The sequence below is a fragment of the Pseudorasbora parva genome, chromosome 3, assembly GCF_024679245.1.
Source record: "Pseudorasbora parva isolate DD20220531a chromosome 3, ASM2467924v1, whole genome shotgun sequence".
Classification (NCBI taxonomy): domain Eukaryota; kingdom Metazoa; phylum Chordata; class Actinopteri; order Cypriniformes; family Gobionidae; genus Pseudorasbora; species Pseudorasbora parva.
Genome location: NC_090174.1, coordinates 51,836,721 through 51,862,707, shown reverse-complemented (window position 1 = coordinate 51,862,707; position 25,987 = coordinate 51,836,721). Strand labels below are relative to the sequence as shown.

The 25,987-nt window shown below is 36.6% G+C and overlaps 1 protein-coding gene across 2 annotated transcripts in view; it reads right to left on the bottom strand.

Moving 5' to 3' along the window:
* The window catches only part of txnrd2.2 (thioredoxin reductase 2, tandem duplicate 2), a 31,061-nt gene extending 5,083 nt beyond the window's left edge, over positions 1-25,978 (bottom strand). Inside the window, exons 1-15 of one of the 2 annotated variants that reach the window (XM_067439419.1) lie at positions 25,670-25,978; positions 25,228-25,296; positions 25,017-25,073; positions 24,786-24,930; positions 22,499-22,573; positions 20,960-21,038; positions 20,796-20,858; positions 20,154-20,224; positions 15,449-15,468; positions 13,430-13,521; positions 12,497-12,671; positions 7,496-7,632; positions 4,400-4,516; positions 1,669-1,761; positions 24-95 (exon numbers count right to left, since the gene is read on the bottom strand). In XM_067439419.1, the coding sequence (XP_067295520.1) occupies positions 24-95; positions 1,669-1,761; positions 4,400-4,516; positions 7,496-7,632; positions 12,497-12,671; positions 13,430-13,521; positions 15,449-15,468; positions 20,154-20,224; positions 20,796-20,858; positions 20,960-21,038; positions 22,499-22,573; positions 24,786-24,930; positions 25,017-25,073; positions 25,228-25,296; positions 25,670-25,742 (1,338 nt within the window). In that variant the 5' untranslated portion in view covers positions 25,743-25,978. The remainder of the gene's footprint in view (positions 1-23; positions 96-1,668; positions 1,762-4,399; positions 4,517-7,495; positions 7,633-12,496; positions 12,672-13,429; positions 13,522-15,448; positions 15,469-20,153; positions 20,225-20,795; positions 20,859-20,959; positions 21,039-22,498; positions 22,574-24,785; positions 24,931-25,016; positions 25,074-25,227; positions 25,297-25,669) is intronic. The other variant, XM_067439420.1, reaches the window with a different exon arrangement.
* Between the last annotated feature and the right edge of the window lie 9 nt (positions 25,979-25,987).

Genomic DNA, 25,987 nt, shown 5'->3' with positions numbered 1-25,987 from the left:
AACAAATAATTGTTTTAAAATACCTTTATATAGCATTGAGTGGCATCTCTCTCAGCCACAGTGAACTCGAGTGGTTTGTAAAAGGCATGGTACACCTGTTAAACCAGACAACACAAAAAATATGATACACCAACATCATTTCCTGAATCATCAACCACTTGAGCTCGTCATTTTACAACAAGCACTTGGAAACAAGTGCTGCTACTGTTATGGTTTGTGTGTGTGTTACTGCTCTAAACATTTTTTGGGTGCTGAAATCGTCATTATTGAACATGCTTCAGAGCGAGTGCTCTGGCGTGCTGACACACGCTTCTCACAGCTGTCAGGGCCAATGGGATGCTGCATTTTTGATCATCTCTCATCAACCTCTACAAGCATCAGTCAGCCCTTCTGCACACCTGTCACTCAAACCAGAGGCACGCCCCTCTCTTAATGCTGTAGGCTATAGAGCTATGCAGGTGTGCAGGTATACACATACACAGACGCATAATGTAATACAGTATATTAATGTGGCAATTGTTTCTTGCCAATTGTGCAGAGCTCACAATTAGGATAATGAACTATATTACTTTTTTTTTTTTGGAGTTGCTAGGCAACGTGGGGGAGAGGACGCTGGCGTCGTCTGTTCGCCGCTTCTCCACCCACAACAAATCATGTTAATGTACTATTAGATTTACATTTTATTTTATTTCCTTATGTTTGTGACTAGTCTAACAGTCAGAGCTACAATTGGGACTGTTGCTGATTGCTGGCAGCCACTGAGAAGTCGTTGTTCGTCGTTTCGCCGTTTTCAACCGCTTCTCTAATGTTTACGTTTGAATTGCTGCGGTTGGTTTCTGGTTTGGAGGACATTTTATGTTTCTCGCCGCGGGTGCTCACTGGTGGTCTCCCTTGGGCTTAAGCTGCATGGTGGCTGAAGTTTGCACCGGGCTAGCGTCATCCGGGCTCTCGTCGTCGGCGTCCGGCATGATGTTGGGATGTTCTGATTCTCGGCTGCGCCGCTGTTCCGTCCTGCATTGCGACCGTGGAGCGACATCTGCGCCGGCCCCGGTGTGTCCACAGAAGTGCCCGGAAGAATGTTCTGCCTCCTGCATGGTGCTGCAGCGATCCCCATCGTTTGAATCATCATGAAGAAGACCCATCATCTGGTCTTCAGCTGTCGTGCCTCGGCGATGTCATCGGGACACTGCCGCTGGGAGAAATCTGAAACATGGAGTGGACCACAGTGTGCTGCGGAGCTAACAGAGACTTCCACCATCAGCTGTTTTCTGTCCACCATCAGCTCTGTTTCTGTTCACCATCAGCTCTGTTTCTGTTCACCATCAGCTCTGTTTCTGTTCACCATCAGCTCTGTTTCTGTTCTGTTTTCTGTGTTGGTTGATTGTTTGTAGTATTCTATATTTTTACTTGTTATTCATTTTTTTGTTGTTATCCCCCCCCCCCCCCCCCCTTTGTTGCACTTTGAGATTCTTCGGAATGAAAAGTGCATTATAAATAAAATCTATTATTATTATTATTATTATTACTTGGTTACTCAATAGGTTAACTCTACTGCAATATTAATTGCATGTATTGAACATTTAATCGTATTTTTGCTGCTGCTGCCATTTTATAATGGCACTTTACATTGTATCTAACAGCATCTGTGGTAAAATTGCTGTATTTTACCTCAATCTGGTCTTTGCCGTGTCTCTTTTCAGCCTCTTCTTCAGACAGACCTACACAGCCGTACTCCAGTGGTGTGAACACTGTAGTGGCCACCTACACACACACACACACACACACACACACACACACACACACACACACACACACACACACACACACACACACACACACACACACACACACACACACACACACACACACACACACACACACAAGACTTAAGCAAGCTCATATACACAACAAATAATTAAACAAAGAGGACAATTAAAAATAACAAAATAAGCACTAGAAGGTTGCATGAAGGTTTTTTTATTGACATTTTTTGTGACTTTAATCTCATAATTTTTTCTAGGGTGTGTAAAGATACACTCGCGCCACGATCGCGTTATTATTATAAACTTACGATATTTAATTCCAAAATAAGTTTTTATATTATAAATTATTTAGTTTAATATTATCATATCACACACAACTATTTATGCATGATATTCAACATTATAGATAGTAGTTTAATGTAGTAATGTCACTGAAATTCTGTAAACTTAAATTTTTTCTCATGCAGTAGGCCTACTTGCGCCGTGCACTCTACTCTTATGTTCTGCCTTTCATGCTATTAATGCACTATGCATATAAGAAACCATCTAAACACTTTGAATAATCATACTACTAAAACTAAATGTGTTAAGTGACCTAAATTACCTTTCACTTTGAGGAGTGTCAATCCTCTTGAGTGCGCTTCAGATGATCAATGCAATCAGTCACAGTTCTAATTGCAACAAAGTGTGTCAAAATGACTATTCCCAAACTGTTAATGGTATGGTCTGCATTTACTCACTCATGTTGTTTAAGTGTGTCATGCATGCATTTAAACGTCTGCTTTTACTACAGCATTCGTGCCATTGTAAATCTGTTCATCATATACCGCCATTGTGTCTCTTCAGGAGACCTGGATTTGGATTAAACCACTTGATTTAATCTTTTTTACGATGCCTTTATGACATTTTTTTGGATCTTTTAAGTTTGAGAGGAATGGACTTTACCTGGAGGTACAGAAATCTTTCTCTGGTTACTGGATAAAAATCTCTATTTGTGTTTTGAAGTTATGTACAAATCTTACAGGTTTGAAACAACATGAGGTTGAGAACTAGCCTGACAAGCCAGACCCACATCAAGATGTTTGGTCTGGAAACTCACCATTAACAGGGCTCAATCCGAGGGGCGGGATAAACGGTTGTCTTTCAAACTCCCTCTGCACGGCATGCACGCAATAGGATAGCGCTACAACCAACCAGAGCAACGAAGGTGAAGCAGAGATAGTTGAAAGATTAAACTTTCGCTGCATCCGGTCGGCAAAACTCCGAACACATCTTCCCTTAATAAGAATGACTTCAGTGCCGTTCTTTGTTCTTTTCTCAGAGAAAAGCTTAACTCCAAGTCTTCCAGAGTCACGGTCAAAGCTGATTCAAAAGACCGCCGTTCGCCAGTTTCTGTGTTTACTAGTAGCACGCAAGCGCAACGTGGTCATCATTATGTTGAGCCCCGCCCACCGACTCTATACACGATGTGATTGGCCCGACCAGAGTTTGGCGTTTACAGCTCAGAAGTGTATTGAGAGTTGTTAGACGACACTCGCGGCAGATTAGATTTGCTGCCGCTAGGGTGCATCTAGATTTCTAGGCTAGGTGAGTACATGATGACAGAATTACAATTTTTTTGTGAAATATACCTTATAAATACAGTAAGTTGAGCCTTGGATAAAACTAACTCTGTATTGCAAATTACATCAACAATAAATATCGTCACATTTTTAATGTCGGCATATCTCGATATACAATGTATCGTTACATCCCTAATTCATTCTCATTACAAGGGGCATAACAATATATTTTTATTTGATATATCGCGATTTAAAAATACGATGAGAGAGAAATGCACCGGGAGAGAATGCTGTCCACACTGAAAGCGTTAGTAATGCATGAGGGAAAAAAATTAACGTTTACATTTTTTTGTCTTGGTGACATTACTACATTAAATGACTATATATAATGTTGAATATAATGTATAACAATGCAATGGGGGAATATTTGTGGGTCCTGATAATAATATACTAAATAATAATAATAATAACAATAATAATAATAATAATAATAATAATATTGTAATAATAACAAAAAGTTTAAAAAAAGGCTTAAAATATTGTGATACATATCATATCGTGAGTTTAGTATTGCAATTTATATAGAATCGTGACAAGTTCATCATTACAACCCTACTCATTGCTGTAATTTGTTCAATTTAGAACAACATTATTTTCAAAGAAGATTTTTTGTTGTTGATTACATTCTCACAAATATATTGGGTTACACTTTATTTGAACATGACAGTGACATTGTATAATATGTAAAAAAGTATTGAATAGTATTAATTGACCACATGAACTTAATTTAGACAGTTAGGGTTCTGTTTAGGGTCAGTACTTGTAATTATGAATAATTTACAGTTATTTCTTTAGTAACAACATGTAGTAACATGTAACTATGCCACCTTAAAATAAAGTGTTACCAAATACTGTAATGGCATGAGATGATGTCATGAGCATAGTATCTTAAGATTAATATCTCTTTTTTTCTGTTTTGATTTTAGAGTCAAATATGTTTGTGACAGGCTTTGTGAAATTTATCCATAAAACAAAAGATAGAATGAGGGCACATGCGTGTCATGACAAACTCACATTATCATAATTCATGAGCTCATTGGAATGGCCCACCAGTCTATGGGCCAGGAGCTTTCCGGCCTTAATGGCTGTCGGGGTCAACTCAGGACGACCCTGAAACAGAGCATGATTTGGCTGTGTCAGAGAACATTTACACACACACACACACGCACACGCACACACGCACGCACGCACACACACACGCAAGCACACACACACACACACACACACACACACACACGCACGCACACACACACACACACACACACACACACACACACACACACACACACACACACACACACACACACACACACACACACACACACACACACACACACACGTTGGTCTATGTGGTTTACAGGGACTCTCCATAGGCGTAATGGTTTTTATACCATACAAACCGTATTTTCTATCCCCTTACACTGCCCCCGCCCCTAAGACTACCCATCACAGGAAACATTCAGCATTTTTACTTTCTCAAAAAAAAAAAACATAATTTAGTATGTTTTTAAATCTATTAGAAATATGAGGACATTTGAATTCAATGTCATCATAAACCACATTTATAGTGTAATACCCATGTAGTTATAAAAATTTGTGTCCTCATGAACCACATAAACAGGCTCTATCTCTCTCTCTCTCACACACACACACACACACACACACACCACACACCACACACAAAATCGTTAAGTAAAACTAATAATAATTACATGAACATTTTTAATGAAAAATATACATGTTGTCTAGGCAGCTAACTGAAATGAATTGGGTTATGTTGAAAATAATAGTAGAAATAATACTAAAATAAACTCTGGCACAAGCAAGGATGCGTTCAACTGCAAATCTAGTCCACAAGGACCGAGCAGCTCAATTGGCAATGCACAACAATACAACTGAAAATATTTAAATAGTAATTTTCTTTGCATTATGTTAAAATGATGTGTTGTTAAGTAAAAATCTGTGCGCGATTAGTCTGATCAAACATTTCAGAGATTAGTATCATCTCAACATTACATGACTGTCAGTCAAGATGATTATTACAGTGCAGAGGTGGACGGCTGCCAATCAGCGCTGTGAAAAACATGCCTACAGTAACAACACAGGAACAAGCAGGACTGCGGGGCGAATTCTCATTCACTGACTAATGGCATCAGCAACCAGTCTGATAACTTCTGTACATCCTGCTGTCCAAGAAACTGCCTTGGGTGTTTGGCTCAGAGTGTGTGTGTGTGTGTGTGTCTGAACACCACCCAGGCAGCTGTATAATAAATGCATTTCTTGGCAGTAACCAGGTGCAGCTCAACATCTCGTTTTCTTTCATTAAAATAATGAGAAGTCATACACATTGACGTACAAGGCGCTTCTTCTGACTAGAATTGTGGCGGTGTGTGCGCGCCAATAATCACACAGCTGCTGCGGATGACAGGCAGCTGTGATATTTGATCCCGGTAGCCAGTTGTGTCGGAGATGTTACAGGGCAGCGACCTTCCAGAAGAGCGACTGAACTGACAGACAGGAATATGCTGTAGATGTGTTGATTTCCAGCAGTGCCTTCTCGATTGAGTTTGATTAGGGCTGGGCGGTATGACGTTATAAATATATCCATGTAGCACAGATCTACTTAAAGTCAGGATGAAATCAAAATGGGCCATTCTTATTTCTTTTCTTTTTTTTGAATATTGCAGGATTTATTGTAAATCTGTGCACTTCATTTTTATTTCATGTAACTTCGTATCTTTAATCAAAAAAACTTCCCCTCTCTGATGATGTGTTTACTGACATGTGGGCGGGACAATTTGTCACTCCCATAAGATCAAAGCAATAGCAAGCCACAATAATCCAATCAATTCCCTATGGACAAATTCAAGTCATCCTGTACTACTTTTTTCTTGTTTGAGAAGTTTTACTTGGCTATTTGTCACAGTAGTAAAGAAAAGTCTATCACAACATCCGTTTCAGGCTTTCTTTAAAGTTATTGACATGTTAGAGTGATAAAGAAACGTGCATGAATGAGTAAATTATTAAGCACAATAAGTCATGAACTCAATGTGATAGGAGCGCTGCAACTGACTGACACACCGAAGCATGTACACAAAAAGTTCTTTGCTCTTAAATGGTCAAATACACACAATTATGTCAAAATAATCATCAAGAAATTTGGAATTTTGATCTGAAACTTCACAGACACTCTGGGGACACCTGAGACGTATATTAAATCTTGTAAAAAAGGGCAAATAGGTGCCCTTATGAACATAAACAGTTGGTAGAAAAATGTAATGTGTATCAGTGTACTGCATCCATGCATCTGGTCTTAAAGTGACGGCAGCCTATTAAAAATGCTGCTGTCTGTATCCAGCATTGTTGGTAAGGCATTACATAATTAGTAACACAAGTTCAGATTACTTTTTTCAAGTAACTAGTAAAGTAACACTCACTGCTCGTGACCAAATAACTTTTGCATCTTTAATAATATTCGATTTATAAAAAATTAAACATTAAATGTTTTTTTCTTAATTTTTTCATTTGATTATTTAGTTTCTGCAGTACTTCTTACTATATGGTAAATAAACCTACTGTTTCTGAAAAACTCATATTGTGAAATAAGATTGGTCATATCGTCCACCTCACCATACAAGTGCGTTACTAGCTAGGGTTAGGTTTCCATCAGCCTGTTTTTTTTTTGCTTTTAGCTGTATTGCATCAGGAACAAGTGATGGAAACGGCAATTTTTCAAATCAAAGTTTCTTTAAAATCACCCAATTTATTTTAACGTTCGCTAGAGGCGGGTTTTGACTTGTGCGAAAGAGAGTTAATATAAAAAATAAGAGATGGAAATGCATTTACCAAATAAATTCTGACGTAGTGAACATTAAACCCAAGTGAGGGCTTATTTAGCGAGATGACTCATTTGCGAACGACACATCACTACGGTTTTAGCGGATGATTTCTGTTAGGTTACAAATACCACCGTCATCTGCTTGAACAACATGATGGAACCGCACCTAACTGACATATGTATTTTTTTTCTTTGTTTGCGAACTTTGAAAAGATTTGTTTCAGGTTTGGATGGAAACCCAGCTATTGATGACATTCATTTATTACGCCTACCTCACCGATGTCTCCGATAGCGAAAATATTTGGCACAGATGTTGCTTCGTCAGCGGCCACAATTATCTTCCCAGTTTCTTTGTTGATCTCCACGCCAACCTTCTCCAAATTAAGGGTCTTGGTTTCAGGGGCTCTGCCTAAACTCAAAGAGAAGAAAGCAATGACAGGTAGAGCGACATATCGGACAGCTTTTGGATCCTTATGGCTGTAGTTTAATGCTCGGCCTGCTGGGAGAATGCAGGGCTGGCTTTACGCTCTGAGATTAGAGGGCAAAATCTTATCCAGTGATTAGAAAAGAAAACACAAGCACAGCTGAGGTAGAAAGTTTCTCTGTGGTGGTCTGATGGAGGGTGTAATGAAGAGACCTGGATGCATATCCCATCAGCCACCTGGGGCTTGCGGTGTCATTTCTGTCACTTACTATCCAAGGGCTGAGAGAGGCTGTCGACACTTGTCCATCTCTGGCCTCCTTCCCCCATTCACGGCGTCTCAGACATGCACACACACAAGACTCAAGCCAATGCCTTCATAGGTATCACAATAAACAATGTTTGCAGCAGAAGCCAGAGGTACCCATGTAGATGCTATCAGACAGCAAGAAAAACAAACCTTAAGCCCCTTTTCCTGCCTCAAGCACAGAAACAACTTCCTTCTGCTCAACTACAGTGAGACTTAAGCCACAGATACGAGTAAGTATGTAGACATCGATTACCCAGAGAAAGAGTAAGAGATGGTGAAACAAGTTATAGAGAGAAAATGTGGAAAACCAGTTTCAAATAAACAAATAAATACATTTAAATTAATTAAAATCACTGTAAAATAAAACAGGTCCTTGATATTCAGTTCTTCAAATTGAAAATTTGACAAATGTATTTTATACATTAAATAAATTAAAACACTAAATATCATTTAGAAAACATTTAAAGCTGATATAGTTTCTGTGTGCGCCAATAATAGCACCAAATGGAACAGATTTTATTTTTATTTTTAAATTCAATAATGTGAATTTTCATCTTTTAAAATTTAGAATGTAACTTTACTGCAGGAAAATCAGTTACACTAGCAGAACAATTTATTTCAAAGGTGACATATATATATCCAAAACAAATTGAATCACTTAAAAGAGTATTCTAAATACTTTTGGTTTTAATTTTTGTTTCACTATATTGTATCATTAAAACATTATCAGATGAAACTACCTTTAGGACACTTAAAAGTCAAATAAAAAGTGCAGTAAAAATTACATTATTTTTTTAATTTTATTTTTTGCAATAAAATAATACTAAAATTATAAATACTCAATGTAATACATAGTTCCACTAAGGTCATGCAGATTCCGAAGCAGAACTGTAGTGAAAAACATTACACTTATTTCTATGGCTGAGTCGGAGGACTCTGCCAACACAAAGGCTCAGAAGTCCACAAACTACAAAAACACATAGTTTGTTTTACACCACATTCCATCAGCAAAACACCCCTTGAGATATCCTTCATGGCTTGTGGAAAAAGAGCGTCCTTGACTTTGTGTGGGCAAAGACAGCCTGATAATAGTGAGAATGTGCATTTTATTGGCTCCAAAAAAACAACAACCCAAAACGATGATTACTGTAAAGCGGGAAAAGTAACAGTATCTGCGTCAAACTGAAATGGGGCATTCCTGTTCTGCACTTCCTGTCTCTTTTTCTGTCTGATTTGGGCTCCTGGAACGTCGCTGGGCATTGTGACGGCTGGACACAACAACACAGGACCACTGATAAGGACTATGGCTGAGAATTCAAACCCACACCTCCTTCTCTCTCTCTCTCTCTCTCTCTCTCTCTCTCTCTCTCTCTCTCTCTCTCTCTCTCTCTCTCTCTCTCTCTCTCTCTCTCTCTCTCTCTCTCTCTCTCTCTCTCACACACACACACACGCACACGCACACGCACACGCACACACGCAGCTGCCTCTGATAATGAACAAGAACAAAGCCTTGAGTTATACAAGAAAGAAATCTCAAGGCCAACATGCTAATTAGACACAACAATCTGCCTGGCAAGACTTTAAATGAGCCTTATCGACAAAACAGGCCGGAGAGAAAAATGGATGAAACAATAAGAGAGGATGGAGTCGCCTTCCATTCCAGGCACACATGGCATCAGTGCGAGAGCTGTAATTCTCCACAGTGATTTTAATTCAATTTTACGGCACAGTAGCAGAAAAACAGCTCCTGGCAAATGTAATGCAAAACACGCGAGTGAAAGAGTCAAACATATGGCCTTAATGACTTGGCCAAGACATAATAAAGAGTTAATCTTACAAAAATTATCAGTTTCCTCCAAATTATCATGGTTACTACTGTAAAACGCATATATATAGTTTTATGATTTTTTTTCTTTTCTATTTTTTTTAAAGGTGAACTGTGTAATTTAAAATAGAATCGAAAATATCATGGCTGTTAAAACAAATGAACAGTCTAATGAAATATAAACTGGTCAATTTTGTATTTTTAGCAAATGCAGTCATGCAGAAAACCTCAAAATGGGAAAATATTGGCTAAAAAACTAAATTTAAAGATTACACACATCATCTTTATTTTTGTATTTTGCAATGACAATTATTGGAAACAGCATGATCATAACACTGTTTATTATAGTTACAATAACTGCATTAACTATGACATTTTTAAGTAAATTATGGTTATCATGTAAATATTATAAAAAGTATTTAAAAAAAATCTAAATGTACACAATTGTTAACCAATCGGAAAGCATATTTACACAGCGTATATTACTTCCATTCCTCAGTCCTCATAAAAGTGGTACACCTACAATATGGAGGAAATGTTCTCTTTCCGGGTGTTTAGCACAGCCACCTGCAGATGGGCGCAGCGCAGAGGAAGGATGGAGGAGCGGAAGGGTGGAAGAGCACCACTGGGGGTGAAAGACAAGAGGAGGGATGGGGCTGCTCTATAAGTCGCCGTGAGGGAGATAAAAAAAAAGAAGCCAATTTTTATGCTTCCACTGCGAGACAGAGAGCAGGATGGAGAAACAGAGAGGCCACAGCATGGAAACACAGCATCCTCTCAAGGGTGTAATAGAGGATATCAGCCTCTGACAGCTCTTTTCACTATGACAACAGTCAATACTAACACTACTTGACTATAAAACAGATTATTAATGCTCCAAGTTAATGCATATTATGCTAATGCATAATAGTATTTGATGGTGGTACTGTTGGTCATGATTTTAGCAATTAATAAATGTAATATTTATTGAACATTGCTTTTATTGAATATTGCAGTCCCATTTTTCACAGAAAATGTATTAAATCCACAACAAAGCATTTGTGATTTTACTGGTGACAGATCAATATTTTGGCCAGATGATTCATTTTGCAACTTTGAGAATATCAGACCGCTATTTTTTTGCAAACTGTAAGTGCCACATAAGATATTGCATATTTGCTGTTAATAATCTCTCTCTTTTTTGTACATTTTAAGAACTACATAAAAAGTAAAATAAGTAAAATGATAATACAAATTTAGTAAATTAAGAGTCCACTTTTCAGTAAATACTACCTAAAAAGGTTAAATCACTACAACTTTCACTAAACTGTAAGTACTATATAAAATAGTAAAATAATAATTGAATAATAATTTAGAAAAATAAGTGCCAATGGATAGTGCAGATATTGTTAATAATTTCTAACCTTTTTTCTAAAGTTTCTAAATTAATTATTACATATTTTTGTAAATTGTAAATACTAGATAAAATATTACATATACACATAATAATAAAATTTGAAATAATAAATTATATTATTACTTAATATAAATTATATTAAGTAATAATTTCTCTTTTTCCACAATTCTTTTTAAAATTAATTACAAGAAGTTTTAGTTAATTATAAGGAATTTCTTTTTTTTAAAAATCAAATAATAATGATGACGATGATGAAATAAAATAATGTTTATTATTTACATTATATTGGCCATCTACCACCCATTTTTAATACATCAGTTGACCACTAGATTTTACACATTAGGTTTAAAGCATTTCAGTTTATATTTTATACGTATTTTACCAAACACTCATACGTGGTAAAAGTCTAAACATACTGAAAGGATTGTAAAACTCAGAGAACTGTCCCTCATCCACAAACAAGTCTGAACTTACATTTCAGAAACAAAAAGGCTAGAAAAAGCTACCCAATTCAAACACTCAAAAACTAAGGCTGCCATACAGTGAGGCATGAGTCACTGCAGATCCCTAAATCCTACTTTCTGTGTCACACACATCCAGACAGGAAGCTGAAGACTCATCTTCACTGTACACTGTAACCTCTGCTCCACCATCTTCTCACACTATCAATAAATACACCAGCACCAGTCAGCCGGATATTCCTATAATCCTCTCATTGTCCCAGTAAACCGGAATGAGAGAAATCAGATGAGTGAAAGATGCAAACCAATAGCAAGAATGGCATCTGCAGTCAGAGATGCTGAGGGATGAGTAAAGGGGAAAAACTGTGGAAGCTCTGGGTGGGTTTCCGTACAGAGAGACAGACAACTCTGGCAGGAAAACCCAGAGCGAGAGAACAAAGCAGGGAATGGGGCGACCCAGGGCCCCTGGTGCATCCTGGTCCTGAAGAGCAGACCTCAGTCCAGTGATTAACACTTCCCTAGATGATTCCATCCCTATCTCTTTATTACCCTGTTTTCAGGCCTGACAGTCCATTTTTTGCTGATACAGCAGCATTGTGGTGTAGGACAATATAAGCACAAACTGATATATGTATTATGAGGATTTATGTGTTTGAAATGTGATGAAAGCATCACTGATCACAGCGGATGACTCAACTGTACAACATATTTTCCTGAAGCAATAACCTATGTAAGAGCTAGTCTGATACAAGAGATAATGCACAGTCAGAAATTAATTAATCCCAATAGTCCTCTAAGGAAAAGTGCCTAATAAATTAAATTATGTTGCCTGTATTTGTGCCGCATTAAGATATCCTCACCTACAGCCCAAAGTACTGAGTTGAAGGTGTCTTGATGTTCCTCTTTGGTGTTTAGATCCATCCATGTGACCTGGAGAAGGCCAGATTGAAGCTTCTCTATTTTTTTTGGCGTACACCTCCAGGAAAACTTGGTGCCATATGCCTCCATGTAGTCTGTGACTAAACCTGACATTTGCTGAGAGACAAGCAGAAAAAATAAAAACGATAAAGTATATTAATATACATCTCTATTCTTTAGTCATGCAAGCTAAATAGTTTAAAAAAAAATATTGTGGCTAAATGACTAAAATGACTTTATAGTAAATACCTGATGTTGCATCATACAGACACAAATAAAAACCCTACAAAAATGGACAAACAAATTCTCCAAAAACTATCTAATTTATCTCTGCATACTATTAGATTATCTGTAATAAGGATAAGGGATTATCTACAAAGTTGTAACAAAGAGTAAGATGTGATTACATTTAAAAGCTTTTCCTCATCATTTGTTTTCTTAAACTCAGATATTATTTCACCTGAGCAATTTGCTTAGTTGTCATTTTGTTACTCCTGTCAGACCATACTGCGGGTGTAATGCTTGATAATAACATGACAAATCTCCTGTCAGAACACTATAACCGTTAATTAAAGATGAATGCTTAAAAAACAGGGTCATAAAACATGTCAGGCCAGGTCTCTCATCCTGTTTTTGTCATGTAGACTGACGGTTCTACTATGTGGTGAGTCACATTAATAAATGCCCAAACCAAAAGCAATGTTAAAAAGACTAATAATAACTATTCTTATCAGTGTATTATGCAACTCAAAAACAAATTAAATAATAATAATCAAAATTAAAGGTTAATAAAACAATCAAAATTTTATTTATAGGTTCTAAATACATCAAAGGGGATGATGATGTGTCAAGGCAACAAAACAGAGACGTAGTACCTGATCAAACCCCCGGAGGGCGATACTACGCACCATCACAGTGGTGTCTAGCCCAATGCCTGTCAGGAAGCCGGCACATTCCAGCCCTACATCTTCACACACACAGTGAAGGAAAATATTCCACAGTACAAAAATAAACCATAAAGAAATAAAAATAAATAAATAAATAAATAAATGTGTTTTTTTTCTAAAGTGACTCAGCGTGAGGCAGTGTCTTGAATATTGCAGGCAGGTGTGTTTGATTTGGGATGGAGCTGCTGAAGTCTGTAGGACAGTGGCCTTTTATGACCGAAGTTGCCAATCCCTGCCCTAAAGGATACAGACAGTGGGTTTATTGCGCTATGTTAAAATGGTGTTAATGAGCAGTATGTAAACAACTCTGCAACTTTGACTATTAAAAAGATAATAGATGTAATCTGAAATTTGTTACATATATTCCTCACTGTATGTGTGTGTGTGTGTATATATATATATATATATATATATATATATATATATATATATATATATATATATATATATATATATATATATATATGAACATCCTGCTATTTTGCAAGTTCTCCCACTTAGAAATCATGGAGGGGTCTGAAATTGTCATCGTAGGTGTGCATGCCCACTGTGAGAGACATAATCTAAAAATAAAAAAATCCAGAAATCACAATGTATGATTTTTTAACAATTTATTTGTATGATACAGCTGCAAATAAGTATTTGAACACTTGAGAAAATCAATGTTAATATTTGGTATAGTAGCCTTTGTTTGCAATTACAGAGGTCAAACGTTTCCTGTAGTTTTTCACCAGGTTTGCACACACCGCAGGAGGGATTTTGGCCCACTTCTCCACACAGATCTTTTCTAGATCAGTCATGTTTCTGGCCTGTCGATGAGAAGCATGGAGCTTGAGCTCCCTCCAAAGATTCTCTATTGGGTTTAGGTCTGGAGACTAGGCCACACTAGAACCTTGATATGCTTCTTACAGAGCCACTCCTTGGTTATCCTGGCTGTGTGCTTCGGGTCATTGTCATGTTGGAAGACCCAGCCTTGACCCATCTTCAATGCTCTAACTGAGGGAAGGAGGTTGTTCCCCAAAATCTCGCAATACATGGCCCCGGTCATCCTCTCCTTAATACAGTGAGGTCGCCCTGTCACATGTACAGAAAAACACCCCCAAAGCATGATGCTACCACCACATGCTTCACAGTAGGGATGGTGTTCTTGGGTTGGTACTCATCATTCTTCTTCCTCTAAACACGTTTAGTGGAATTATGACCAAAAAGTTCAATTTTGGTTTCATCTGACTATATGACTTTCTCCCATAACTCCTCTGGATCATCCAAATGGTCATTGGCAAACTTAAGACGGGCCTGGACATGTGCTGGTTTAAGCAGGGGAACTTTCCGTGCCATGCATGATTTCAAACCATGACATCTTAGTGCATTACTTTCACTTTACTTTACAACATTAACCTTGGAAACGGTGGTCCCAGCTCTTTTCAGGTCACTGACCAGCTCCTCCTGTGTAGTTCTGGGCTGATTTCTCACCTTTCTTAGGATTATTGAGACCCCACGAGGCGAGATCTTGCATGGAGCTGGTCAATCATTACTGATTGTATGGGGTGGACCGGTGTCTTTATGTAGCTAACGACCTCAAACAGGTGCATGTAATTTAGGATAATAAATGGAGTGAAGGTGGACATTTTAAAGGCAGACTAACAGGTCTTTGAGGGTCAGAATTCTAGCTGATAGACAGATGTTCAAATACTTATTTGCAGCTGTATCATACAAATAAATAGTCAAAAAATCATATATTATGATTTGTTCAACATAGATTTTTGGCTTTGCATATAAATATTTACAGGCATTCTGGTAAAGAAAAACAGACCAGATGATCTGACTTGTCAGCGATTGGTCGAAATGTAAATGCACTCATTGGTTAATTATAGTGTTTCTAATAGAATCAGCTGGGTAGGTATAGACACTCCCCCTGTACAATAAGTGTCAGGCTTTGAAGGATACAACTGGCACCAACAACCAACCTGGAACACACAGAAAACAGCAATTAATGAGATCACATAAGCAATATGAACAATGAGGTCACATAACAACAAACATGAAATGAAAGAGTCAGTAAATTATGGCAGGATATGGGAGACATTCTGTAAAATGATACTAAACAACCTAAAGAGAAAAAAAATGCACAAACTTACTTATACCAAAGCAAAGACAGATGATTTAAGAACAAAGAGTAATGACTGTGTGTGGTCGATGAGAACATCCTGCTTTAATCCGCCCTGAGATTCACAGTCATGGTGAAGTCTAATTGTTAACACAAGGTCTAATCCTCATAATTGCCCCTACACAGTACTGCTGATTGATACCCACTTACACCAATGCAACATCACACGCATTCAGTGTATAACACTGCTAATGCACATCTGCACTTAGTGCTCTTTTGTGTGGCAGCTTATGGAGGGATTAGCAGAAAAATTTCAGACCTCTTTTCTGCCATTTTATCAACAAAACACGTCCCTGAGCTCTTACCTGCCATGGTGCAACAAGTCTGATAATAAGGAATGACATGGACTAAAAACTTTCTCTCGGGATTAGTATAAGAGAGATTCCTTTTTATATAGAATGACAAATGTAGGATACATGAGAACAAAATGCATTGCATTAATTTGCATGTGTATATGTAATAAAGTATGCAATTATATCACTATCAATTTTTTTAACACACTAAACAAAAATAAATCATTCTATAATCATTTATAAATTATAATCATATTGTGACCCTGTCATCAACGTCACATAACGCACCTCTGCTGATTCCAACCCCAGTTTGACAGTTTGCCATGTTTCCCAAATACATTATCTTTCTCTCATACATTTCTTTTCCCTCCCTATTAAAGTGCCCCATTATACTTTTTCAGATATACTTTTTATATAGTGTGTTATATAACTGTTTGTGTATGTAACAGGTCTGCAAAGTTTCAAATATTAAAGTGCAAAATAAACAGAGTCTCCCAAAAGAAAGAACTGATTCTTGACTATCTAAAATTGATCTAGAATTGAGGACCACAATGGAAATAAGCCTATGGCTTTTTTATGTATTTTATCCTTGACAGTTTTGTTTTTTATATATATGGTCTTTTGGGCCTGATTGTACTCGTTTTAAAATTTAATTGTTAAATAAATCAAATAAAATCAAAAATGAGTAGTCAATGATTCCAGTCTTACTTCCTGCACAAACCTACACAAGTTTGTAACAAATTTGCATAATGCTAGACTATGGTCTACATTGGGTGCCTGAGAACAACGTCTACTTTAATCTACCCTCAAACACTGTAGTTGAGGCCTGGAAGAGGTGAGTTCAGGTTGTGAACATGTAGGGAAGACGCCATTTTCTGTGCTGCGAAAGCAAAACCACTTCGCATGCACTCTGAAAGGATGAGGACTCTGGCTTGGATTGATACGATTAAAGCGGATGATGTTCATATCACTGTGTATACAAGTACTAAGCCTCCGGAGCTGAAGTTCAGATATCGTAATGTGCGTTTAGCTTCCAACACACACTATAAATAAAGTTGATATGACGACACACTGAAAGTGTTTTTTGACTTTGGATGCGTATATGCCTATTGTAGTAGACCAACCCAAAGAAATTTGCAACCTTTAATAATAGGGCTGCTATAAATTTGTAGCATAAATGTAGTAAAAGGCAAAACATTTGTAAAATAAAAAAAGAACAACTCACATTTGATCATGTCCTTAAAAAATTTAGGCATTTACTGTTAGGGCTAGCATAATATTCTCTTCAGCTGAAGTCCCACTAGCTTTATCTTATTCATGCATAAACAACAGTAGGAAAGAAAGTTTATCCTGGGGAGTGTGTGGGAACTGTGGTTACTGTAGACTCAGTCAACCTTGGGCAGCACTTCTATAATAAACCCGACCATGATAAGATCAGCAAGTTCATGCTGTGCCTTCCCTAATGTCTGCCCAGACTGGGCCTCCTTTCACTTCAGCAGAGCAGAGAGAGATAAGCACAGGACAACATCTGTGGGGCCCGAGGCCCATTAGACACCTGAACCACAGGCAAAATAGTTACCTGGTTTCCTCAAAACAAGTTATTTTCAACACTGACATTTATATAAAGAGCCCAAGGGTTGATATAATTCTGAAAGCATTATTTGGTAGTCTTCAGAATCCAAAGCATACGGTATGTCATCAGTAATGACAGATGCTCTGCTGTTATGCAGCACAAGTCAATTTAAAAGCGCTTCCTTCGCACTCTCAGGCATGCGTGCCAATGGCCTTGTTCATGCCCATCAGTCACCAAGGTCTTGCCACTTCCACAGGATGAACACTCTTACTGGCAACAGTCTGCAATCGCACCTGTACAGCTGACAGATCAACGGCAAAACAACATCACCTGTCTAAGAAGGATGTGGCCATGACACTAACTAGAATGACTTAAAGAGAAAGCTGCAGTAAGAAACTGAAAATATTATCCAAGTAAAAACAGTTCATTTTAAATACAAACCCAATTCCAAAAAAGTTGGGACACTGTACAAATTGTGAATAAAAACAGAATGCAATGATGTGGAAGGTTCAAATTTCAATATTTTATTCAGAATACAACATAGGTGACGTATCAAATGTTTAAACTGAGAAAATGTATAATTTTAAGGGAAAATAAGTTGATTTGAAATTTCATTGCATCAACACATCACAAAAAAGTTGGGATAAGGCTATGTTTACCAAAGTGTGACATCCACTCTTCTTTTTATAACAGTCTGCAAACGTCTGGGGACTGAGGAGACAAGTTGCTCAAGTTTAGGAATAGGAATGCTTTCCCATTCTTGTCTAATACAGGATTCTAGTTGCTCAGCTGTCTTTGATCTTCTTTTTCACATCTTCCTCTTTATGATCCGCCGAATGTTTTCTATGGGTGTAAGATCTGGACTGCAGGCTGGCCATTTCAGTAACTGGATCCTTCTTCTACGCAACCATGATGTTGTAATTGAAGCAGTACATGGTCTGGGATTGTCATGTTGGAAACTGCAAGGTCTTCCCTGAATGAGACAACGTCTGGATAGGAGGATATGTTGTTCTAGAACTTGGATATACCTTTCAGCATTGATGGTGCCTTTCCAGATGTGTAAGCTGCCCTTGCCACACGCACTCATGCAACCCCAAACCATCAGAGATGCAGGCTTCTAAATTGAGCACTGATAACTTGGGTTGTCCTTGTCCTCTTTAGTCCGGATGACATGGCATCCCAGTTTCCCAAAAAGAACTTCAAATTTTGATTTGTCTGACCTCAGAACAGTTTTCCACTTTGCCACTTGGCCAAGAGAAAATGCCTGTGCTTCTGGATCATGTTCAGATATGGCTTCCTTTTTGACCTATAGAGTTTTAGCTGGCCACTGTGAATGGCACGGTGGAGGATTATGTTCACCAACAATGTTTTCTGGAAGTATCCTGAGCCCATGTTGTGATTTCCATTACAGTAGCATTCCTGTATGTAATGCAGTGCCGTCTAAGGGCCCGATGATCACGGCATCCAGTATGGTTTTCCGGCCTTGACCCTTACACACAGAGATTGTTCCAGATTCTCTGAATCTTTGGATGATATTATGCACTGTAGATGATGATAACTTCAAATTCTTTGCCATTGTTCTCTGAGAAACTCCTTTGTGATATTGTGCCACTATATTTCACCACAGCATTTGGAGAATTGGTGATCCTCTGCCCAGCTTGACTTCTGAGATACACCACCACTCTGAGAGGCTCTTTTTATATCCAACCATGCTGCCAATTCACCTAATAAGTTGCAAATCGGTCCTAAAGCGGTTCCTTACAATGTACATTTAATTTTTACAGCCTCTTATTGCTACCCGTCCCAACTTGTTTGGAAGGTGTAGCGCTCATGAAATCCAAAATGAGCCAATATTTGGCATGACATTTCAAAATGTCTCATTTTCAACATTTAACATTATCTATATTCTATTGTGAGTAAAATATAAGTTTATGAGATTTGTAAATTATTGCATTCCTTTTTTATTCACAATTTGTACAGTGTCCCAACATTTTTGGAATCGGGTTTGTAAAGGTGCATTATCCTCAACAAACCGTGTTTTTGTGTGACGAATCCAATCTTCCACCAGATGGAGCTGGATTAAATATTTTTAATGTTCCGATTAAATCTGTCCTCTAACCTGAAATGCGGCCTGAATTATAATTTTCATGGCCAGATGAGAATTGGTCCCCTGTCTGAGCCTGGTTTCTTTCAAGGTTTTTTCTCCATTCTGCCACCTGATGGAGTTTAGGTTGGCTCCTTGCCACTGTTGTTCCTGGCTTGCTTAATCAGGGACACTTAATATTCAACAATATTATTGATCTGCCCGCATTGACACCATTGTATGAGAACTGAATTGAGCTGGACAATGACACTTTTCTTCTAGAGCTGCTGTGCAGCCAAAACAAACTTGTCAGCATTATTTTACTGTAATCACTGTAAAGCTGCTTTGAAACTATATAATATAAATATAATTTACTTGCAGACTAACAAATGCAGCTGGCTAAAAGTAACAAGCACACTTGACAAAGCAACAGGTAAAGCAGATTTCTTGACCACTTATAACAAAGATAATGCTGAAACACAAAATAGTGCTGAAAGGGTTTGCTCACATCTGGTCACAACATAAAAGTCACTTACGTTTTTTTGGGTGACTCTGTGAGCCAGAAGACATCATCACTTGTAATCCCAAAATCCACAGCTCCTGGGACCTGGAGGAAAAAACCCAGTTTAAAGATTAAACATACAGCACAAGCAAATTTCAATTTAATATATGTAATAGTATTAATATAGAATTCCAAATATATTATTTTAAATAATAATATCAACAATGCAAAAATATAATGCTTCTCAATATTTCAATAAAAAAGTATCCTTTAATCATATTATATACATACTGTATTATATATATATATATATATATATATATATATATATATATATATATATATATATATATATATATATATATATATATATATATATATATATATATAGAATAAAACAATGTAAAATATTAATTGTCCTAAGAAGAGGCATCACTTTCTTTAACTGTATATTTTTTAGGGGACTTTATTTTTATCCTTTACCAGAATCTCAATGAAAGCAAAGACAAATAGCAGGCTTTCAAGTGTGATTCAGAATAATATCAGTTGTCAAATTTGGCAAGTCATACAGGAAATTATCTCTCCCACACCAGCCACACGCCTATTAGCAGAACAAGGTCACATACTGTAAAGACAACACCCACACATGCCCGCCTGCACTGGCACGCATACTTACATGCGTAGGGTACTTCGGCCGTCCACCAGTAGCTAACACAATGTTTTTGGCGGTCAATGTCATCTGTGAACACAAATCAGCAGGGTAATCAGGAATATAGCAGAACAGATTGATGGTTAAATAACATTTTAGAGAATTAAGCTGCTATAAATTCAAAATCATACCTCTTTCCCTTTGGCATTTACAGCTCGGATAGTGTGTTTATCCACCAGACTGCCATTCATATTCAAATATTTCACCTTCCTGTTACAACAGATAGAGAAGCAGTAAATACTACTGCCATCACAATTCCCTGTCAACTTTTGCAAAAGGGAAATTAATTTCAAAGTCATAGAGATGTGAGAGAGCCTAACAATAAAAACAAGATTTGATCATTAACAATTTTGATGTTCAAACCTAAAATGACATGTCTACTCTAATGTCAAGACATATATTTGGAGCATTCTGGGAAATGACATCCCCACACCTGTTTGCCTCACAGCCATACAGAGTAAGTCGGCTGTAATTTAGGACAATTTATCATGATGGCAGATTTACATAGTGTCAGACTGCAATTACCTGATAAGACAGTGAAAGAGACAGACACCTAATGAGATCTACAGGACAGTATAGATTCTGCTCTATAATATCTGTACATTTCATCCAAAACAATTCACACAACATTTTTAAGTAATTAGCTAATACACCATTTTGTAAAAGCGCTATATAAATAAAGTTGACTTGACTTGCCCTCAGGGAAGTGCTGGACATTTGCTACAGGCTAGAGCTGCAGGATTCTTGATAATTTTAGAATTAACATAGAAAGTACGATTCTACCATTATTCTGAATAGACAACTAAACAAATGTCATTTACTACAGGTTCTGTTCTGACAAAATTTAATTGCTGCAGTATTTTAAATAATTAATTAATTTAAATTATTTATTTAAAAACAAAGCAAAAATATGATTCAATGATTCCAAACTTTGTTTTTGCACACTTAAAGGGCACTTTAGGGGACGCCATTCGTAAAGTCTTTCCAAACCAAACAAAAGTGAAAAACTGAATCCCTCTGAAAGGGAACATGCAACGGTCACGTCAAGGAAGTAAATTAATCGTTTAGGGTCATGTGGCCCATGGTGACGAATCATATTACAGCTAAATATGACGGGAGAGTTGGAATTAATGTATTAATCATCATAATTCAAATTGTTTTGTTGTGACAATTTTTTTTCATAATTTCATTTTTAGTAAAAAAAAATCATAGGCAAGAAATTAGTTTAATGCTGTATGTGTGTGTAATGCTTAAATGATAAAGTTAAGATCAGATATGGAACACACACACACACACACACACACACACACACACACACACACACACACACACACACACACACGTTGGTCTACAAGGACTCTCCATAGGCGTAATAGTTTTTATACTGTAAAAACCGTATTTTCTATCCCCCTACACTACCCCTGCTCCTAAACCTACCCATCACAGGAAACATTCTGCATTTTTACATTTTCACAAAAACCTAATTTAGTTTGATTTTAAAGCTGTTTGAAATATGAGGACATTTGAAATGTCCTCATAAACAGCATTTATGTTGTAATACCAGTGTAATACCCATGTAGTTATACAAATTTGTGTCCTCATAAATCACAAACAGGCACACACACAGAATGAGTACATTTTAGCCATGTTATTTTAATAATAAAACGTACTTGTCCTGTAGTTGCACTCTGTGGCCCCAGTTCAGAGACCGCACATGGTTCTGGACAGCCTCAGCCATTGTTGGCCTGCAACAGATTACATAAAAAACTTCAACAATACATATCAAACAGAAAGCCTCATGCATTTGAGATCTTATATTTCATCTTTTTACTGCCAAAACTGAAATAGGTTGAAGCAAATGCACATGATTTAAATGTGCTATAAGAAGAGATTAATTGGTAACAATTTACAATACAAGCTTCATTTGTTAATTTTAGTTTACATAAGTTAACATGAACTAACAATGAAAAAATGCACCAAAGCAAATATTAATCTGAATTCATGTTAATTCCATCATTTACTTACTTTAGCATAATTAAAGATATAAAAAAGTTATATCTGTTTACAGAACTGACCTAATATGAACTAACAATGAAAAGTTGTATTTTTATTAACTAATGTAAAAAAAGATTAATTAAATTTGTTACAAATATATTGCTCATAGTTAGTTAATTCATGGATTAACTAATAAGAGCTTATAGTAAAGTGTTACTGATTATTTCATAATACCATTTGGGTTAAAAATTAAACATCTCAAGAGACAATAGCAAACAAATGTAAAAGTATAATGATTACAAAAATACACCTAAAAAGGACAAGAGTGAGATAACTGAGATAGAATACAAATAAATATACACTCAAATCCAAATGTATTCAGACACCTTCAACATTTCTCATATGATCACAGTTTATCCGCTATAGTTTAGAAAATGTTTAAAAAAAATATGAATACTGTCAGAACAATTTCATCTTGATAATTTCAGATAACATTGATAGAAAGGCATGTAATGGATTACAATCAACCAATCCTCTGTCAGCTGTTAAATTTAAGTACACAATTAGATGAGACCAATTTAGGTCAACCAATTACCTAGCAATGCTTCATTTAGTTCAGTCTGTGGTGTAAAGGTCACATTAGCAGTTAAAGAAAAAAACATTTAAAGCTGCAGTCCGTAACTTTTAGCGGTTAATAAACAGAACTGTATGCGTCTTGAGGAAGAACACTGCAGCCGGAGCTACTTCTCTGTTTATGTCTATGGCGAGTCACACAGACACTGTGCTCCTCCGCAGCGGTTCCTACCACACCGGCCTGAAATAGTCCCAATATAAACATACCATAATGATTCAGGCTAAGACAAAAACATGGTTTGGATTCATGTTGTACATTCTCATTATATAATTTTTGTAAATCTTGAATACAAAAAAAATTACGGACATCAGCTTTAAGCAAAACATGGTCAGGTCAAAGTGTCTGAATAATTTTGGTCCCAAATTTTAATCAATTTTACTGGTAGTCCCCTTTATGAAGAATTTTTCGGTATAATAATAATAATATGTCACAGTTTACTTTATTGTGCTATCCTTATTTAATAATAATAATAAAAATACCCACCAGTAAAAAAATGGTCTGGAGTATGAATCTATAATAATAATAATAATAATAATAATTTTTCTTTAAAAAAAGTTAGATTATAAAGGAAAAAAGGATTAATTACAGTTACTTCTGATAAAATTGCATTAAACATTATATAGACTATAGAAAAATTATATATAAAGAATATATATATCTATATAATAATATATATCTATATAATATAAAACAAAAGTGGATTTAAAATCAAAATGTAACATCTAATGTTAAAATTTGTTTTTAATGTAACATCCTCTTTAAATACTTTTGTTAGTTCCAGAATTATTTATGCAATTGTACATTATGCATTTGAAAGAATTAAAAGAGCAGTTTAATGTCTATCCTTGTATTGTTCAACTAGTCGATATTGGATTTAGAATGCAATTAGAAATAAGTAATTCAATAATTTTAAGAAAGAGTAATTAGTACAGTAATCTAATTAAACATCTGTAGATGTAATTGTAGCTAGTAAATGCTTACTTTGTTAGAGTAATTTTCCCAACACTGCATATACATTATAGCTAAATAAAGACACCTTTTAACACATGTATCTGTCTCCTTAAAGTAATGTATTAAGGGCTCCATAATAAGTAAAAATGCAGCGAACTAAAAACTATTGCCTTTTTATCAGACCTGGAGTGCCCTCTAGTGAAATTATTGGATTTGACCTGTTAGGCAATAGGCATCTGGTTTTTGAAACAAAAACTCACCTTGAATATTATATGAACTTCATAACATGCTCTATACAGTGTGAAACTACACTTATTATTGCAAAAAGGCAGCTCTGGCTATAAGCAATATCTCTACATGCGGTCTCTAAAACTCACCAGTCATGTGATAGGGATTCTGGTATTTGCCAACCATACTTCCTAGCATCTTTGACAGCAGTGCCAAGCAGTGCCGCCTGATGCATAAGCTTCTTTGGAATACAGCCGACATTCACACACGTCCCACCAAGACCCCACTTTGTGCCTAAAGGCAGCATGAGCTGATTAGTTGTTTTGAATTAAATACATAACCAGGAAATAGATGACACCTGTAAATGGGTCTGTCTGTACCTTTTAGTGAAGGTTCAACATAGTCCAAAACAGCAACTCTGTGCCCTAACTGGGCAGCTGTAACCAGAAAAGAAACAGAAAAAAGTAAAGCAAAGCAAAGAAAACATCAAATGTACTTTAAATTGGATTAAGAAGATGAACTACAATGGCATGATAACTTTAAATGAAGAACAGAATCCAAACAAAACTCTAAAGAACAGATGATAAATACCTTCTTTTGAACATGCCAACCCTCCAGAGCCTCCACCAATAACCACCAGATCATAATCAAATGTTCCAGCTGGAATCAAGAGTAAAAGTCATTTAAATACAGATACTAAATTCTATTTGCTCATAATATATTGTATTATAACATGCCTTTCAAGTTTCATTGGACATCATTGCTACACACAAACAAACAAACAAACAAACAAACAAACACACACACACACACACACACACACACACACACACACACACACACACACACACACACACACACACACACACACACACACACACACACACACAGTACAAGATGTTACAAACAAACTAAACAATGAAATTGCTGCAAAACCAGGTAAATTACGAGATTACAAATACTGCCATCTCAAGCAATGGAACTGAACGAAAAAGCTTTGCGTCAATATACCTTACTATTCAATAAACATTACCTGTAAAGTTTCTTGTAAATATTAATGTCCTGAAAGCTCTTATCCTCTGACTGCTTCTACTGAAGGCAGCCATACTGTCAAAGAGGCAAGACCCCTGTCAACCGTTTTAGGTGCCTTAAATGATGCCTGGGTGAATGTTTTACCATTATTTTTTTATTTCACATTATGACACTAAGTCTAGTATGGCTCGAGTCTAGTTTTAATAGATGGTTATGAACTACAATTACGAGTTTGCAAAACGAAAAGTCATATAGAAATGCGCTGAGCTTGACCGCTGTCAGCTCTACTACAATACATAACAGCGACGTCTGTTTCTCG